General features: G+C 47.5%; 1 protein-coding gene across 2 annotated transcripts in view; it reads left to right on the top strand.

Annotated features, from left to right (window-relative positions):
- NUCB1 (nucleobindin 1) overlaps positions 1-5,063 on the top strand; it is a 213,863-nt gene extending 208,800 nt beyond the window's left edge. Inside the window, exons 12-14 of one of the 2 annotated variants that reach the window (XR_015297470.1) lie at positions 1,390-1,504; positions 1,986-2,216; positions 2,596-5,063. Coding sequence is in view for 1 of the 2 variants with exons in the window: in XM_086930214.1 (XP_086786340.1) it covers positions 1,390-1,504; positions 1,986-2,095 (225 nt within the window). In the remaining variant the exon portion in view is untranslated. Of the gene's footprint in view, positions 1-1,389; positions 1,505-1,985 lie in introns of both variants that reach the window. The other variant, XM_086930214.1, reaches the window with a different exon arrangement.
- Positions 5,064-19,499: the final 14,436 nt, after the last annotated feature.

Genomic DNA, 19,499 nt, shown 5'->3' with positions numbered 1-19,499 from the left:
TTAGTAATTCAATTCACAAATGACTTCTCATTTAACGCTCAAATTTACACGTGACTTGGATTACTAAATAATGACATCTTTCACTCTTGACAAAGTCCAGTGGACGGAGTTAGTGTTCGCAGTTTTTTCAATGATACTTTGTTATGAACTAGAACATTGGCGGCTTCTTTGTAGACTATATAACTTTGTAATGTCTGACTGTCTTTCCAATGGAACAATATTGTGAATTATAAATATCTAGAACTAGAAGAAACTAAGCACTATGCTCTTGTTAAGACTTTATTGGGCTACTATGGCAGACGACAAGTCCGATATTTCAACCTCTTTCGTTGGAATAGCAGACCACTGAATGAGGTAAAGCCCTCAAAATGAGGATGTGTGAAGGCCAGGATGGGAATTGAATAACCGGGTAGGAAGGCCACAGTTCGATCTTCTGGCCCTGCCTACTGCAATTCTGTCCGTAGGCAGCCTGAATGCAAAGAAAATCTCCAGTAACAACTCGATAAATGCCTTATTCTAGTTCATTGTCTGAGTTTTAATATTTGAGATGTATTGACATCTTCTACCACCAGCATATTTTGGATGCATGGTCGATTACATCCTTAGTGTAAGGTTCTGCAACCACACTGTAATAGACCAATGCTAATCATAAAATATTGGATGGCTGTGTGTGCGCTCATATGTTCTATTACATTGAAAGGCAAAAATAATAATAAATAAAAAAAACTTCTATTGGGCTGCATGCCAGAAAACCTACCGGAGTGGCCCCATCAGAATGTTCACTTGTTAGTTTGTCCATGGAAAATCCTGAGTTAATTCTGTGTTGTTCAGAGATCCCTCATCCCCGGTAGCGCTATTAACCCACAGCACACTTCCTTTTAAATGGCTGAGCCTTTATTTTAATGCGATCTAACCTAAGCTATCGCTTTGGTGGAAATGCATCAGCAAAGCATTTTTTCAAGTATGTGCAGTTTGGACCCTGGTTCCTGCCTCAAAACATTTTAGTAAATTTTGGGTGGGTATTTACATCTGAAAATCTTTTGATATCCGGTGAGAACTGTTGTTTTTGTAGTCCCTCGCAGACTTTCTGTTTGAGGCTACTAAACATGCCATATATTTAATAGTGGTTTTTGACCTTCAGAGCCCTTGTACTTTGCAGCAGGAGATAGATTATTTTCCTTCAGGTGGCCTACCGTATACCGTCTCTACTTCCTTAAGGTCATTACGGAGTCTAGCACATGTAGTGATGTTTTTATAGTAAGAAGCGATGCCATGTTAGTGTGTAGCCATGCCCATGCCTCTATCACCCAAATCAACCTTTGAGTAAAGAAGACTGATCTCATGCCAGAATTGTTTAGCAAGGTTCATTGTTGTTGGTGTCCCTTTTAGGCTGTCCTACAGATGGAACAGAGGAAGTCACAGGCTGTAGAGGAGCAAGGCAAGCCTGCAGGACCCCACGGGGAGCTCAAATTCAACCCACAAGAACCGCATGGATCTCCTAAGGGTAAGAGCCACACTCCCGGAAGAGCATAAACTAATCCTTGAACATAGGAGGTGGGTGAACTGAAGGATGAATTGGGTCCTTTATCCCAACTGCTAATTCTGCTTCACTCGCTACTGTGGCCCTGTGGGAGCACATACTCTTCTCTAGAGTTGACCTCCGCATTTGGGTTGCAAAGCTCCAAAAAAAGTCATAACAGGTGGCCTTGGCTCCATAGAGCTCCCTCCCTATCTGTAATTTGTTAGGAGAGTTCCTGACAGATGCACATACAGGAGTCTCCCTGATTATTACTTTTTTTATATAGAAAGTACAAATCCAGGACCGTAGTATCGCAGCACAAGATGAACGTATATATGTACGTTGCAAGGAGTTGGGCATACAGTAGCAGGGGATTGCTTTGTTTGAGACCGTGTCTGCTTCGGAATGGAGACTGTGTTCTTTAGCTTTTTTATTGACCGTTTTTTTCCCCTCCTTGTTTCCATAGAAGGACCTAGTAACCCAGGCGCCGCGGCTGAGCATGCACCAGCAGCACCTAGACCGGATCATCAGGAAGCCCTGCAGAAGCAGGTGGCCCAGAATGACATCCCACTCTAAAAACAGAAGAACCTGACAGCACCCCAGACACAGTCAACCCCCACCCCCATCATCATGGCTCAAGTGTTAAGGACATGAGAACACTCCATCATCAGTCCGAATGTTTGCCTACATAAAGAGTGTGTACTGTTTTTCTGGTTTTTACATATTCTGTCAACTAAAACTGGTCTAATCATTGATGCAATTAAACAAATGGAAATGCAGGTAGCAAAGAGAAATGAAGATGTGCACGTGAAATACACCCCACTTCCACTGTGCAGTTGGATGCTTTCCCCATCACCCAAGCCAAGGATGCTGCTTAATTGACAGCATCTCAAATAGGTTTGCCCTTTTGAAGTACACCGGGCCTGCATATGGTTCTAAAGAACCCCTTATTGAGTCCACTTAGCTGAGCATCATCTTTTATTTGCCGAGGTGAAGCATGTCTCTCCTGCCTTCTTCCAAGAATTTTTGTTGGCTCTCAATGTGGGCTCTTCTTTCCTTGGTCACAACATGGACAGGGATGGTTTAAAGACCAGGTTCTTGCGTTGCTTCGATGTTAACTGGCCCTGGTAAGGATGTTTTGCTCAGATTGAATCTTATCCCTCACCCTGTGCGTCAGATTTGGTGTGTTTTTGGAGCATGAGAGTTCGGTAGAGTGGTGTGGTTAAAGTTTTTGGACATTCAGTCTTTCCTCGCTTCACATGATTAAATGATCATAGAGAGGTATGAAAGATACCAACCATAGAAAACTGCTGTGGCCAACAAGTGTCTATTTTTTGCGTGAACAAGAGAACAGGGCTGTTTTTTTAGTGGTGGCTTATAGTGTTTTTTACTTTGAACAAAATATAAAACTAATTTCTGCACATGACCTGGGGTCCCCCTGACTTCCAGTATTTGTCAAGTCATTCAGGAAGTTTGGGATCAAGGGCGACCTCTGTATCTCTCAAACTCACACTCTTCAAGCCGGGTCTAATGAAAGATAGAATTGCAAATTATATTACTGCTTTAAACGCCTTATAATTGAAGATGGTTGCTACCTTCAGTTCTGCACAGTAACCTATCCCTGCATATAATGTTGCTTGCAGATCATTTGTATGCAAAGAGCGGTTCATGTAGAAATAGTCATCAAATCATATTGTTTTCTCTCCCCAAAGATCAATGTAGCCTTGCCAAGCGCATGGAATGTATGGCCCCCTTAACGGAAACTGATAGTGCTTCACTGCCCGCAGGTGTACAAATCAATTGAATTACTGGGAAATAACCAAGGGGCAAATGTGTTAGGCACATTTATTCGACCAGCTCTTCGTATTGTTAGCTGGTGTGTAATTAATGTTATTACTATGGGATGTACACTTACTCGGATGACAAACACAAAGTAAATAATACAGTGGAAAGGCCTGTCATTTGTCACTGACCATTGTTCTGTCCATGATGTGCACGTCTCTCATTGCCGTGGATCTGGAAAGAGGTGCTGCTGCCTTTGGACCTTGATTTCTGAATCGTGGGCAAGTCTAGGAGCATCATGACAGTATAAGTTTACCTCTTGTTGATAGCTCACTCCAAAGTCACCAAATCTCTTTTTTTTTATTGTACACTCAGCGTTTAAAAGTCAAACTTCCCTGGGGTTGAGTGTTCACATAACTCAGATAGCTGTACCTCACTAAATGTGCCTTGCACTCCGCCTCATGTCATCTGTATACTTTTTTAAGAATGGAAATATTCCGGAATTGGTTTTCGAAACTAATGACTTAAAAATCACATATTCTTATGTTGCTGCCAGGCTGATTGAAAACACAATGTAGATGGACTCAATAAAACAACTCTAAACTATGTCATTGCAGAACTTCTGAATTTAGCCGAAGATACTTGTGTAGAAGAGCAGTAAGCCTCCAAAACCTCAAGGAACATAAAAAAGATCATTATCGGTCACAAAAAGTGTTTTAATTTTTTTACGTACAAAAGACTCTTGTGAGGCAAAATTGCATAGTGGCACGTGCTCGTAAGGCCTATTTAATATTAAGAAAAGTGCTAATTGATTCTTTCTAAGTCGCTGAAGTGATGTTCCTGAGGAGTACCAGGACACGGTGCGCATGGTCCTACAGTGCCATTCAATGATTCGGGATGATTAACAAGGCTTAGGTGTGTGTAAATGAGAATGGCAAATTGACACTGCAAGGGCATAATACCCATTAACCTCTATGTATTATTTTTTAATATAACCTGTAAAATAAATTATTTATTTTAGTACTATAATTGGTCGAAAATCCATGCTTCATAGTAATGATGTCCCTTCTATATACATTTTCTGTAGTTCACATGCATGACATCTTTTCCGTCTAATATGAGTTTTCAAAGTGTGCAGTTTGTTTCACTGCCAGTAGTCAAACCTAAGTTTTTCTGTTGCAATACTAGGCTGTGTGTTGTATTGCTGTGACTTGACAGGCTTTTTAAGGCCTCTAGATTTGTAGCACTGCAGCTTAATAAAACCTGCCAAAGTTATGACGGAGAACATTGAACCATGAACCATGGTTTGTTGACCCCCTCCCCATGCCCCTAACCCCAGTGCCTTCCAGCAGTGTTTCAGGGTAGTCGTCTCATGTTCTAATTTTAAGAGATGTATTAAATTTGACTGAAATTATTTAAATGCGTCTTCAATCAGCCACATTTTGTGGTTGACTATGGTGGTTATTTTATTCTGCATATGAGGGCTAGAAATGGGACCGTGGTAAAAGACAGGCGATCCTGTCATGCCCAAGGAGAACAGAAATTCCCCAAATGTCTAAACCCAAAGATTTCTACAGGGTTGTTAGTCTGTTTGCCTGTTTCAAGTGGACATGTGCCTCTCTGTTCCTACTGATGGGGAAGAGCCTACGGACCTCCAAAGCATGATGCGCTAGCTTTGGAGTAGGTATGAGCGCTGTGTAGCAGAGAGTTAATGTGTTCTGTGTAATGTTGATTACTAAATAAAATCCAACCTTCACTAAAATAGAAAGTTTGTTTCTGTAAAATGAGTATTGACATTTGCACTTACTTATACAAGGAAGGTGAATGTGTGCATCTGAGTAAGACTTTATTTCGCCATGCAACACAGCCATGTCCATCAAAGCAAAATATCATCTTGTCTATGGTGCAATAATCCATGTTATCCATTCAGTACCACTGCAGTCTTTGAAGTGAGACAGCACCCTGTATAGACACTACCACAATTCTAATGGGAGAGAAACACCACTCTGCCTGGTACAGCGAAGTTTAGAGGTGATTGGCAGTGTAGATGTTGGACGTGTCCCTTTTTGCAGGGTCATCTCAGAATTGTTTCACTTCCTCTTGTATTTTTTTCTGACCTGTCTGTGGTTTTATGACTCTGGGCACTTTATCACTGATGATCAGTGCTAAAGTGCATGTGCTTGCTTTATAAACTTGGTAAGATTGGTGGTCCCCTATTTGGCACATTTGATTTACCTGTCAGTCCCTTCTACAGTGGTATTCCATATACCCAGGGCCAGTAAATTAAATGCTACTGGTGGGCTTGCAGCGGTGCTTGCACTGCCCACCTAGGTAGCCTTTCAAACTGTCTTAGAACTCTGCCACTGCAGGGCCTGTGCGTGCAGTTTACTGCCGCTGTGACGTGGCATATAAATTAGTTGCCACGTCTACAACTCCCCTTTTACTACATATCAGTCACCCCTAAGGTAGGCCCTAGCTAGCTCTATGAGCAGGGTACGGTGTAGGTAAAAGGTTGATCTTGTTCCTTAACTTTGTGGCATGTCCTGGTAGTGACAAACAGCTAATTTATTTGGTTTCTCACTGCTGTGAGGCTGTCCTCTCATAGGGTTGCATTGGGGATTCCCTGATATGTGCTTCAGTGGTAATTCCTGGCATGAGAGGGGTAGCGTAACCATGTGTGGTATGTTTGAAATAGTAGTGGTAAATCCTGATGGGTGAAAGCAGATTTTTTTTTAATTACTATTTTGAAATTACACTTTTAGAAGTGGGCTTTTCTGTGTGCTATGTGTCTTTGTGCCTGCCTAATGTGTATTGACCGTCTGATTCTGACTGACAGGGGGGATGAAATGCGCATTCACTCCAGCCTGTCCCTGGGAGGGGGGGGGAGGGGTTTGAGGTGTGTCCTGCCCTGCCTGGGTGATTCAGCGCTAGGCTGAATAGGCCTGGTCTGCATTTGGAGTGGTGGTAGGAGTAGCACCTGCACCTGAATATGGCTGTGCCTGGCCTCCACAATGCTGGCTCCGCCCCGCTGGGAATGGGGTGTGGGGGTGTTGTTCACTGGTTAAAAAATTTTTTTTAACTGCCCCCAGAACTGGTTTGGACTGGGCTCCAAGCCCTGTGCGAAGGCAGAACAAAGACATTTGGACTATAAGTGCTTTGGCTGTGATGTTTGTTGAACTGAAGAAGACTGCTGTGTGCCAGGAGGTACCGCAATGTGGGACTAACTGCCCCTCTGCTAGGGGACCCTGCGTGCTGGCCTGCCTGGGCCCTGTCCTCTGCATCAGTGATCTCTTAGGAACTGGTGGCTTGCCCTGGCGACGAGGTACAAGTGCATGGTTAGCACTGTGTTATTAACATCCTATCTTAAAAAAGCAGCGCAGGGTGAGCGGTGTAAATTCTGGCACCCTGCCCTGAAGTACGGAAAGGGCGCTTTGGGTTGCAGTGCAGTGAGTGGGCTGCATTTCCTCAGTGTGGCAGTTGATTCATGGAAGGGAAGAGATACCGCCACAGAAGCGCTCTCCCTCTCTGGACCCGCCATCACCATTGACTTTGGTGCAACGGGGGCTCTGCTAAATAAAATAAGGAGAGCAAGGATTCCCAGCTCTCGAAGTCCTCTGGGTTGCCCCCAACGCCCCGTCACAGAGGGACGGGACCAACAGGAGAGGACTCGAAGACTTCGCACCATGTTCTGCACCCACGGGCCAACGGGCCATGGCAAAGACCCTGGCTTAAGTGAGACTTTTGCTCTGTACCTCGTGGTCCAGGAGGGGGCCTGACCGGAGTGCTTAGTGCGTGGCAGTCATCTGTTGTAGGCAAAGGCAAGGGCTGCTGCATCGAACACAGCGGACATGCCCTACGCACCCGGCAGCCTGTCACCAGGGTACCCAATGTGAAGCTGCCTATGTGCACCAGCCTCCTAGCCGTCCCTGAGGCCCTGGAGGGCTCTGGGCGGGCTGCAGCACCGAGTGCATTCTTCATTGAAGTAGACCGGGTGAGCTGAACCCCGCCCCTTGCTTTTGATGCTGGGCGCCGGGGACATTCTTTAGCAGCCGCAAGAGAGGTACATGGTTGGTCCCCCAGACCCCTGCCTACCTGCTGCATTTGGGCCCTAGGATTGGGCACATGTTGTGTACCCTTTGGGGGGCATAATGGGGAAACCTCAACCGAGGTCCCCACTCTTCTCCAAGGGAGGGAGAAGAGTAGTACTGGTGATCCCCGAGTGGGAAGGAATCCCCCAGCAGTACCACATTTTTCATGGTATAGGTGGGCATGTAGCCCAAGGAACCTACAAGAGGGGTGCCTCTCTTACAGTCGTGCTGACCTACAATAGTGAAAACAAGAAAGGGTTTGGCCCCTAATTAGTAAGTCCAGACCAATATATCAATAGCCAGCACCAGACTGCCAATACTGATAGCCATTCACACTTCAGAATTATACCGACAATCAAACGACCTAAGCACTCTGGTTGGAAAAAATTGTATTTTATTTTTCTTTATCAAATGTTTTTTCTTTCTTATTTGTTATCCTTGTGTTGAAAAACAATTATTTTTTCAAAGATTTGAACAATACAAATAAAGTACGTTTATAGACATACACTGAAGACACATAAATGTAATCCAAATGAAGTATGAATCTGAATACAGTACACCAATAATATGTACAGCTCTTGTTCTATACAAATTTTGACCTTCACGTTCTTGAATAAACGATACCTCTGATTCTTTTTGGTTGCATACTTGCTTTTTTGTTTTTGTTTTATAATTCCGAAAGGTGGACCTACTGAGCTCACTTGATATTTTCAAATATATATATACACCTAGTCATTAGTGAGCACTATGTGGTCTACCCATCTAGTGGGCCCCTATTTGATTAAAAATACAAACAGTTGACTCGTTTCGAACCCTTATGACATGAATGTCGGGTTCTCCTCAGGACGTAGAACGTCAAGCTAAAAAACAAAAAAACTCAAATTTGACTGTCGTAAACATTCACACATTTCAATTCATACTTATTATACTCAAAAAATCCTTCCACTCCCTTTACCTCAATCTGGTCTTAAATGGGTGCCAATCTCCTTATTCACCATCCGGTGATATGTCATCGAAAGCAACCTTTAAAAAAAGCAACATCTTCACAGATATGTTATTATCAAAACCTTCTAGTGAATCTCTTTTGATTGGTGGTCAATTCCAAAGCTGTTATTTATTATTTGTGTGACTTGAAGATAGTGTGCCTTCTTGCATACAATTGTTTTATCTCGGTTGCTATTTTTCAGAATTATCTGTTGGTAAAAATGATATTAATCAATCTACTGACTTTAAACCATGGTGGAATCCACGTTTATCTGAGCAGTAATCAATCTTGGAAAAGTTGTGACAAGAAAGGAGCACGTTCTCACATGCTTTAAAAGCACTGCGCAAATTGAACGATGTATTATCCCAATGTCAATTTGTAGAACGCAACCTTTTTAAACAAACTCAAATAGTCTCATGAGACAAAATCGCTGCGGCCATGTTAATACATTCTCCCCATTATTCTAGTGAAATACCCTTTCCACGTTAATGCATAGTCCGGTATTCTTGCTTGCTCTAATAGCTCTTTTTAATGCTCTCTGTAACTTTGTCTCAAAGCTATGTCCACCGCATAGCTTTTACATTTACTTGTTTGTTCTTCGAGTCCTCGTACCAAATGAATCGGCGCCTTCTCCCGTGGAATCTGGGGCATTCAACGGGACGTTCCTTCCGGGGTTACATTAGTGTGCAATAGAATGGTGAAACTTTATTGACAAAAGATGACGTTTCTTGTTTATCCTATATTCAACCGGGGGGGAATAGGATATCTATAACCAATAAAATGAAAATTCTCGTGGGGGGCGTGTCGCAAGTGATTGACATGATTGATACCAACTTGAGATTCTGGCAGTACGATGCAGAAACAAATAAAAAAATCTTCATTGTATGATGTCTTTATTTGACTTAAAGTTTATACATGACTCTGTTTGCACGGGCAGGGGGCATTATTTTCCAAACGCAATTTGGAAGTTACAAGACTGTTTGTATTTTTCACCAAATAGGTGCCCACTTGATGGGATGACCACATAGTGCTCACTAGGGACCAGGTGTATATATATTTGAAAAGATCAAGTGAGCTCAGTAGGTCCACCTTTTAGTTTTGGCCTCTGAATTATAAAACAAAAACAAAAATGTCAAGTATGTAACCAAAAAGAATCAAAGGTATTGTTTATTCAAGAACGTGAAGGTCAAAATGTGGTGGCTGTCAGGACTAACCTCTTGACAGAGGTGCTTCAACCAGCAGTGAGCTCTTCTGAGCCCCTGCTCCTGTTTAAGGAAGCCCTCACCGACCTTTTGGGCACCTGCTCCAGGCACAGCACAGGGGCTCCTGTGGATAGGATGAGTGCCTGACGCCTCCGCCCGGGTAATCATCCCTACCCCTGAGAACTTGGTGGTCCAAGCCTCTACCTCCAAAGGCTCATTCCCTAATGCACCACCTGATAGGGAATCCAAAAAGCTGGACCATCTTGGGAAGATGTTTTCTTCCTCCAGCTTGGCACTGCGGTTGGTAAACACTGCATGTCTGTTGGGCCGTTATACCCACTCCTTGTGGGATACGGTAGCGCAAGTGCTGCCCCAGTGCCCGGAGGAGGCCCGGGTCATGCTCTCCCGTGCTGTTGCCGAAGGGAGAGACGCAGCCAAGGTTGCCATCCGCTGTGGGCTGCATACCGTTGACTCTGTATTTTCATGTCAGTAGCCCTACCCCGCTACACCTGGCTGAGGTCGACTGGTTTTTCAGGGGAAGTCCAATCCACTCTTTTGGACATGTCCTTTGATGGCCATCGCCTATTCGGCGACAAGGCAGACAAAACGCTAGAGCGCTTTAAGAAGACTCTGGCTACGGCTAGGTCCTTGGGCCTCTCCACCACCCACCCTGTGCAGTCTGCCTTTCGCGGCTAGGGAATGGGCGCCCCGCCATGTCCCACCCAGAGCCACAGGCCAGTGCAATCAGTTCAGCCCCTGCGCGGCCAGGGACGTGGGAACCACCACCGTGGTTATGGGGACCAGTGGGCAGGCCAGTCCACCACAGCCTCCTTTGCAGCAGCCTCCAAACCCTCCTAGTCCGACCTTTCAGGGCCACCCAACACCAGTGGGCGGCAGGATTCGCCGTCACCTCCCCAACTGGCGCTCCATCACGTCGGACCGGTGGGTTTTGCAAATAGTCAGAAGGGACTACTCCTTCGAGACTTCCTCTCCTGCCATTCCACCGCAGTACCATCACATGTGGGAGGATCATCTGGCCCTTCTCCAACAGGAAGTTTGGGCACTCTTGAACAAGGGAGCCATCAAGCGTGTTCCTGTCCCAGAAGTAGGTTGTTGTTGCTATTCCCACTACTTTCTGGTGCCCAATAAGGACAAAGGCCTGCCTCCTATCTTGAATCTCAGGAACGTCAACCGCTTCCTCCGGAAGGCAAAGTTCAAAATGTTGACGCTTGCTCAGGTCCTTTTTACCCTGGAGACTGGTTGGTCGCGTTGGACTTGCAGTACACTTATTTTCACATCCTTGTTTTGCTGGCCCACCGGCGGTACCTGCGTTTCAGGGTGGGCCACGAGCACTTTCAGTTTACCGTGTTCCCCCTAGGTCTTACCAGCTCCCCTCGTGAGTTCACGAAAGTGATGGCGGTGGTCGCAGCTCATCTGCGCAGATCAGGGGTTGCAGTTTTCCCCTATCTCTACGACTGGCTGTTGAAGATGGGCTCGCCCCAGGCCGTCGTAGCCCACCTCCAGACTACGGCCAACCTTTTGCATTTGGTAGGGTTCTCAATCAAAGTGCCGAAGTCACACATGACTCCCTCTCGGAAGCTCCTCTTCATCGGAGCTGTTTCGAATGCAGTTTTGGGTCTATCCTCCCGAACAGCGAGTCTGGGATATTCGGGCTATGATTCCGATCCTTCAGCCTCTATCCAGGGATTCGGTCAGGGTGACCCTCGGGCTACTGGGCCTGATGGCCTCCTGCATCGTGCTGGTGGACCATGCCAGGTGGCATATGCGGGCTCTGCAGTGGATCCTGAAGTTCCAGTGGGCATAACATCAAGGGAACCTGTCCGATTGCGCCCAGAACTCGGAGGGCACTGCACACCAATTGCAGTGGTGGCTAACGAACCAGGATTGGGTCGACGGAAGATCCCGCTCCCTTTCCCAACCAGAATTCAGTGATGACCAATGCATCACTTCTGAGATGGGTTGGCCACATGGGGGAGGCAGAGATCAGAGGCCCCTGGTCTCCGACAGAGTCCGGGCTCCACATCAACCTTCTGGAACTTCGGGTGATTCGTCTTGCATTCAAAGCATTCCTTCCCTTTGTCCTGGGAAGAGTAGTGCAGGTGTTCACGGGCAACACCACTGCCATGTGGTACTGCAACAAACAAGGGGGGGGGGGGGGTTGTGGACCTTGTCAGGAGGCCCTCCGCCTCTGGACATGGCTGGAACATCAGGGCATATCCCTGGTGGTTCAACACCTGGCTGGTTTGCTGACCGCCAGGGTAGACAAACTCAGCCGCAGGTGCATGATGGATCACGAATGGCGTCTTCACTGGGAGGTGGTGCACGGTCTCTTGGGGAGAGCCTTGGCTAGATCTAGTCGCCACCAAAGAGAACGTGCAATGTCAGCAATTCTGCGCGTGGGAATGTCCAAGGCGGCACTCGCTAGGCAGTGCTTTTCGGTGCGAGTGGAGTTGCGGCCTATACCACTTCTATCCAGAGTGATGAAGAAGATCAGGTGTGACCGGGCAGAAGTCATTTTTCTGGCTTTAGATTGGGCACACGGAGTCTGGTATCCCGAGCTGTTACACATGGTCATCGATCCTCCGACCCGACTGCCTCTTCGGGAGGATCTTCTGTCGCAGCAGCAGGGGACTGTCCTCCACCTGAACCTGTCCAGCCTCCACCACCTGGCGTGGTGATTGACCAGCAGCAGTTGACGTCAATTGACCTGCCTCTTGAAGTCTGTGATGTTATATTGGCAGCCAGGCGTCGCTCCACTAAGACTGTATATGCCTGCAGATGGAACAGATGGAACAAATGTGTGGCATGGTGCACAGCAAAGGCTGTGGATCCCCTTTCTGCCCCTCTTTCTGAGGTCCTCTTGTTCCTCCTTTCTTTGGCCTAGGAGGGCTCTGCTCTTGGCACTCTAAAGGACTACCTCACGGCCATTTCAGCCTTTCTTAGGCTTCCTGATCAGCATTCTCTTTTCAAGTCTCCTGTTGTAAATTGCTTCCTTAAAGGCATTACTCATCTTTTTTCTCCTGTTCCCTTCGTAATGCCCCAGTGGGACTTGAACTTGGCTCTTACATATCTTATGTGCGCTCCCTTGGAGCTGCTACGTAACTGTCCTCTCAGGTGACTAACCTTAAAAATTGCCTTTCTGGTGGCCATCACCTCTACGCGCAGGGTGAGTGAGCTCCAAGCACTTTCTTCTAAACCTCCTTTTCTGAGGACAAGGTTGTCCTTCAAACTCGTCCGTCCTTCCTTCCGTCCCAAAGTGGTTACTCCTTTCCATATTGGACAGACCATAACTTTGCCTACCTTCGTTCCGCCTCCGCATACTTCCAAAGAAGAAGAGAGGCTACATTGTCTGGATCCAAAGTGTGTGCTTTCCTTTTACTTGAATCGTACAAAATAATTCCGGGTGGATGACAAGCTCTTTGTTGGCCACATGGGCGTCAACAAAGGTTGGGTAATGCACAAGCCGAGCATTTCTAGATGGTTTGTTTTGTGCATTAAAGCTTGTTATTCCTTGGCAAAGAAGGAGCCTCCAGTGGGGTTGTACGCCCATTTCTTCAGGGCGACGGCAGCTACCACTGCTTTGGGACGTGGAGTCCCCCTTAATGACATCTGTCAGGCAGCTACGTGGACATCGCTGCACACGTTCCCTAGACTTTACTGCCTGGACAGCCAAGTCAGGAGAGCCGGCTTCTTTGGCCGTTCTGTTCTCCAGGACTTCCTGGTATGAACTTAGTACGCCGACCCACCTCTGGGGTTGGTATTGCTGGGGTATCTATTCTAAAAGAAAGGTATCTATAACTTTTTCTTTCAGATGAACAAGTTACTTACCTTCGGTAACAATATATCTGTAAGAAACATGGTTAGTTATAGATGTCTTACCGCCCCTCCCATCCTCCCCGTTCTGGAACTGACTTCTAGGGTTAAGGACTTCCTTTCAGGGCCCTAGCTTTGTGCACCAGTGGTCAGTGCCTTGCATGGCTGTGCGTTTCTGGCATGGGAAGTCGTTTACAGAACAGATGTCCGTGCGCGAGGGCTGCGTAGCTACCGCAACGTCATCCCAGCGACCACAATGCCAACGACTAACGTGGAGTCGACCAACGCCACCGTTTGAGGCACAGGGGTAATGCTGACGGAAAACTTTCTGGATCCAGTCTGACGCCTGGGGGTAATTCTAAGGTAAGGAATCCATATCTAACGTGTGTTTCTCACAGATATATCGTCACCGATTTTTCACTGCTGTACGAGTGGGTTGTGCAAACGCTTTACATTTTGCCTCTGGGATAAGACTGACTGCTCACAGTGACGTATGGTTGCACTACAAGTTCTGCATTTTAGACCATCACATGTTTTTGAGTTTTCTCCTGATTTTCCCTCATTAAGTAATTTTTATTGTGTACACCTTTTGCAGCTCTTACACCTAGGTCTCTTATGTTGTGCTTGTGTCTTAGTGCCTCGTCAAAATGGAATCTGCTTTTATGGTAGGTGATCTGTTCAAATACAGTATGGATGAATTAAAGGGGTGCTATAGGGAGAGGCAAATAGCAGTGAGTGGGGCAGACACCTAGCTAGGCCTTCAGAAAATCCTGCTCAAATGGCAAGAGAATTAATGGAGACTTAAGGGTTCCAAGTCCGTGTACCAAGAGGGTGGTGAGTCTGTGGGTGGTCCTGAAGAGTCTGTACAGGAGGGAGGAAGTAACTGGGCAGGGACGCCAGTAGGTAGTGAGGACCCCTTAGAGAGGGAGTCCCTTGCTGGGTCTAGTGCCAGTAGTAGTTTCATCTCCCTTTCTCTGTCCCCGGTGAAGTTGGCGGACAGGAGGCAAGAAAGGGAACACCAGCTGGCTTTAGAAAGGCTCAGATTGGAACATGCCAAGGAGATGGCGCAGCTGGGTGTGGAGGAGAGAAAGGCTGATGTGGAGAGCGCCTTAGTTTAGGAGAGAATTGCAGGGAGCAATGAGGGTCCGTCGCCAGAGAGAAACTAGTTCTTGAGAATAGGTTATCCCCTGAGTAGTTTCAGTTTTCTGAATTTGCCAGTGAGGGCGGAGTCCAGTGGTGGCAGTAATGTTGTGTCCTGTGTACAAAGTTCCACTCCCAGAACGTGGTACCTAGTTCCCAGCAAGAGGGTGTCAGGCCCGAAGGGTATTGGTTGAGGGGGCAGTAGGAAACTGTTTCACCAGTCATGGGGGGAGTTTGTGGATGAATGTTGTGATGCACTGGAAGGTTAGGTGATGGGCAGCACCAGCAAAATATTTTGAAGCGTTGTTCAATCTGGTTGTCAGAGAGCTCATGTTCTGTTGTTGTTTTCCAGGGGTACGCCAACACCCGTTGGAGTGTGAGGTCTCTGGTCCCAGAGAACTTGCACAGGAGGCAGACCTCTGGATGAGTACCAGAGGGTCTGGAAGGGCATTTGGGAATGATCCAAAAGGAGGTGGCTCATGTGTTTCCCAGATAGGTTCCAGTGTAGTGGGAGGGGTGTAGGGACCACGTCCTAAGAAGAGGAGTGAGAATGGGGTGTGCCCAAAGTCTAGTCCCAGAGCCTCGTTGGCTCCATGAGTAAGCGCCAGGAGGGGAGCCTAGTTTGTACTGGAAGGTGAGCCACTTAGTGGGATCTCCTAGTGTAAGGAGAACTTGGAGGGACATCTGTAAGCAGCATTCCACCAGTTCTGGTGCCACCACTGAGTGGAGGGTGCAGAAGCCAGATGGAGGGGTGAGAGAGGGAGGCTGGCCCTAGTGGGAGAACCAGTGGGTCAGGAGCCAGCTCTGAGGGTAGAGCTCACCCGGAATGATCATTGTGACACCGCTTCTGGTTTGGGGGGGCGGGGGTCTTTGCGCACTGTCAGATGGACAGGGGTCGGGAGATCAGTGCCAGGCAGATTGTCACACAACACATGAGGCATTTGTTACCCTGGGGGGAGGGTGTCTGGTGTGCTCCCCAGGAAGTCCTGGCTTGCCAGGCAAATGCTCAGCCACAGGGTGTAGTCCCTGGGTTGGGAGGCCAGGTACAGGAGGTAATGTCTGACCTGGAGAGAAGGACATTTTGTCTTCTGGGGGTACCATTCCAGGTTGGAGGGTGCAGAAATCTGGAAGGGAGTGCAGGGGGAGAGAGAGAACTCTCCTCTGGCCCTGGTTCGCCCTGAGTGTTTGGTTCCTGGGTTGGGAGACCAGTTGCAGGGTAGAAATCCTGAACTGGTGAGTGAATTGTGTGGGAGGACTGATACCATCACCCTGACAGTTTTAGATTCTGAGGGTACCTCTCCTAACAGGAGGGTACGGAACCCCAAAAGGAAGGGTAGGGGGAAGGAGTGCCTCGCCCGTGGCCTGAGGATGCAGACCCTGGGTTGAGTCAACAGTTGAAGAGTAAAACTGCACTGATGAGAGGGAGTGGAGCAAGGATACTATGTATCTGGGGCTACCGCCCCCACTCTGAGATGGCAAGGACCGGAGACCCCTGGATGGCCTGGGACCTTGTTCTGGCCGAAACAGCTAAGAAGTCCCCATAGGTTAGCTTAGTTGGTCCTTGGAGCAGAGTCAGAAGGAGCCACATGGGTTCAGATTGTTGTAGAACTGGAAGGTGTCCCTGCAGTTGCGGGCCAGCGCCCCTGTTCTATCGCCCCAAGCAAGGAAGCCCATGAAGGTATTTATTAGTCTACCACGGCTTTAGGCTGAAGGAGGTTGTGTTGGACTTGTCCCTGTTTGCAGGGTAATCCCTGAACTGTTTGCCTTTCTCCTGTATGTTTTGTGACCTATCGTTGGTGGTCTTATGACTCTGGGCACTCTATCACTGCTGATCAGTGCTAAAGTGCATGTGCTCTCTATTGTAAACGTGGTAAGATTGGTCTACACCTATTTGGCATATTTAATTTACCTGTTAGTCCCATGTACATTGGTATACCTTATACCCAGGGCCAGTAAATTAAATACTATGTGTGGGCTTGCAGCACTGATTATGCCACCCAGCTAAGTAGCCTTTCAAACCTGTCTCAGGCTACTGCAGGGCGTGCACGCACAGTTTACTGCCGCAGTGACGTGGCATATAAAGTGGCTGCCACGTCTAAAACTTCTCTTTTACTACACATCAGTCACTTATAAGCTAGGTCAAGTTATTCCTATCGGCAGGGTGCAGTGCAGGTAAAAGGTAGGACATGTGCCTTAACTGTGTGGCATGTCCTTGTAGTGACAAACAGCCAGATTGGTTTCTCACAGATGTGAGGCTGGCCTCTCATAGGATCCATTGAGGATTCCCTGATATGTGCTTCAGTGATAATTGCTGACATGAGGGGTAGCGTAACCATGTGTGGTACGTTTGGAATAGTAGTGATAAATCCTGCTTATTGGTGAAAGCTGATATAATATTACTATTTTAGAAATGCCACTTTTAGAAGTTGACATTTCTGTGTGCTATGTGTCTTTACGCCTGCCTGGTGTGTATTGACCCTCCTGGTTCACTCCCTCCAGCCAGCCAGTCCCGGCGGGGCGGGGGGTAGGGGGTTTGAGGTGTGTCCTGCCTGGGTGACTCAGTGCTAGGCTGAATAGGCCTGGTCTGCATTTGGAGTGGTGGGAGGAGTAGCACCTGCACAAGGCTGTGCCTGCCTCCCACAATTCTGGCTCCGCCAAGGCATACACTGACAATGAAGGGTGTTGTGCACTGGTAAATGTATTTAAAAGTGCCCCCAGAACTTGTTGAATTGAAGAAGAAGATACTGCTGTGTGCCAGAAGGTACCTCTGTCTGGGACCACCTGCCCCTCTGCTAGAAGATCTTGCGTGCTGGCCTGCCTGGGCGCTGTTCTCTGCCCCAGTGATCTCTTGGTGGCTTGCACTGGCTGAGAGGTAATGATGCATGTTAGCACTGTATTATTGACCTCCTATCTTTAAAAAGTAGCGCGAAGTGAGCGCTGTAAATTCTGGCACTCTGTCCTGAAGTATGGAAAGGGTGCTTCGGGTTGCCGTGCAGCCTGCTGCATTTTCTCAGTGTGGCAGTTGATTCATTGGAGGGGAGAGCTACTGCTGCAGAGGTGCTCTCCCTCTCTGGTCCCGCCATCACCATTGATTTTGGTGGTGCTATTCGGCCCGGTCTGCTCAACGACACAAGGAGAGTGAGGATTCCCAGCCCAGGAAGTCCTCTGGGTTGCTCTGCAATGCCCCCGTCACAGAGGGGCGTGGCCAATGAAAGCAGACCCGACGGAGACGCAGCTGCGGGCCAACGCACGCACCAGGGCGGAAGGCCCTGGCCCAAGGTAGACTTTTGCTCTGTTCCTTTGCGGCCCAGGAGGGGGCCAGACCGGAGTGCCAAGTGCGTGGCCAGCATCTATTGTAGGCAAAGGCAAGGGTAGGTGCATCGAACACAGCGGACCTGCCCTGTGCACCCGTCAGCGTGTCACCAGGGTACTCAAGGTGAAGCGCCCACATGCACCATCCTCCCGGCTATAATCCCCGAGGCCCTGGAGGGCTGCGGACGGGCTGCAGCACCAAGAGTATTCTTTATTGAAGGAGACTGGGCGCTGGGACATTTGTTAGCAGCCGCAAGAGAGGTACGTGGTTGCCCTCCCCCGCCTACCGAGTGCATTTGGGCCCTAGGGTTGGACACATGTTGTGTACCCTTTGGGGGCCATAATGGGGAAACCTAGACGGAGGCCCCCACTCCTCTCCAAGGTTGAGATAGTGGTAGTACTGGTGATCACAGAGTGGGAAGGAATCTCCCAGCATTACTGCACTTTTCATGGTATAGGTGGGTATGTAGTGCAAGAAGCCTACGAGAGGGGTGCCACTCTTACGGTCGAGCTGGTATAGGATAGTGTGCACACTGGTAATTTGCATTTCTTGTGCCCTGATATAATGTTGCCTTTGGGAGGGATATTCCCGGTGAGGATGTGTTTCTCATATGTGCACTTTACAGGTTTCTACTGAAGTGCACTGCTGATAATGGTCATGCATAATGTTTTATGCTGAGTGTAAACCTACTAGTAGTTACTGGTTCCCCTAACTGTGATGTTTAGGACCATGGCCTGATTGGCCAAGTGATTTATGTAAATCCCTGTGAAGTCATGACGAGTGCCTAGTGTTATATGTGATCTAAATGGTTTATGTATAATACAAAGGATATTTTTTATAAAACCTTGTGTGGTGTGCCTAGTGTGTCACTGCTTTATGAGTGTGTTGTGCACATGCTTTACACATTGCCTCTGGGATAAGCCGGACTGCAGTGCCAAGCTACCAAGGGGGTGAGCAGGGGTTATATTTGGTGTGTAACTCCCTTGCCCTCACTATAGAGTGGTGGGTTTTGCCTGTCTTAGATGCATACCCTAGCCAACCAGAAACCCCATTTCTGACAGTAGAACATTTGGGTGTTGTGGTAAAAAGCTGCACTTTCGATCATTTTCGATTTGTGGTGTGGCACTTGAGCTTGCTTGCGATAGATGACCTGGTTGTGATGACAAGTTTAGTAATAAAGATTGTTTCATTGGGGAAATCGCACTTGTGATTGGGTCTGGAGGAGGCGACGCCTGCATGTTCCCTCCTGTTAATGTTTCCATGTCTGCAGACTCTTCCACTTCTTTTTCATAGATGGGGCTAATGCTCTGATTGCCTGATGTTAGATTTAAAAATTGTGTGGGAGCTGTGTCCAATGTGTTTTTTATGTCTGTTGCGTCGGTCGTATTATTTGCTAGACCATGATTTCCTCCTCTTACTTGTACCACTTGTATTTTAAAGTATGACCTTAATGACGGAGTAATCTTTATTTTCTGGTCTTTGTTTTTCCTCGATCCTCTGCTTTTTATACTCTCTGTCAATTCCTCTGAACGTGGGAGATTTTTCACAGATTTTTTTGTGCTTCTAGGGGTCATGCACTTTTTTTTTATCGGCTGTAGAAATCGAAAATGATCAAGAGACCCAAGAGACCCAAGAA

This window comes from Lissotriton vulgaris, chromosome 7, assembly GCF_964263255.1.
Source record: "Lissotriton vulgaris chromosome 7, aLisVul1.2, whole genome shotgun sequence".
Classification (NCBI taxonomy): Eukaryota; Metazoa; Chordata; class Amphibia; order Caudata; family Salamandridae; genus Lissotriton; species Lissotriton vulgaris.
The sequence above is the reverse complement of the archived record's forward strand: the minus strand, read 5'-3'. Positions and strand labels throughout refer to the sequence as shown.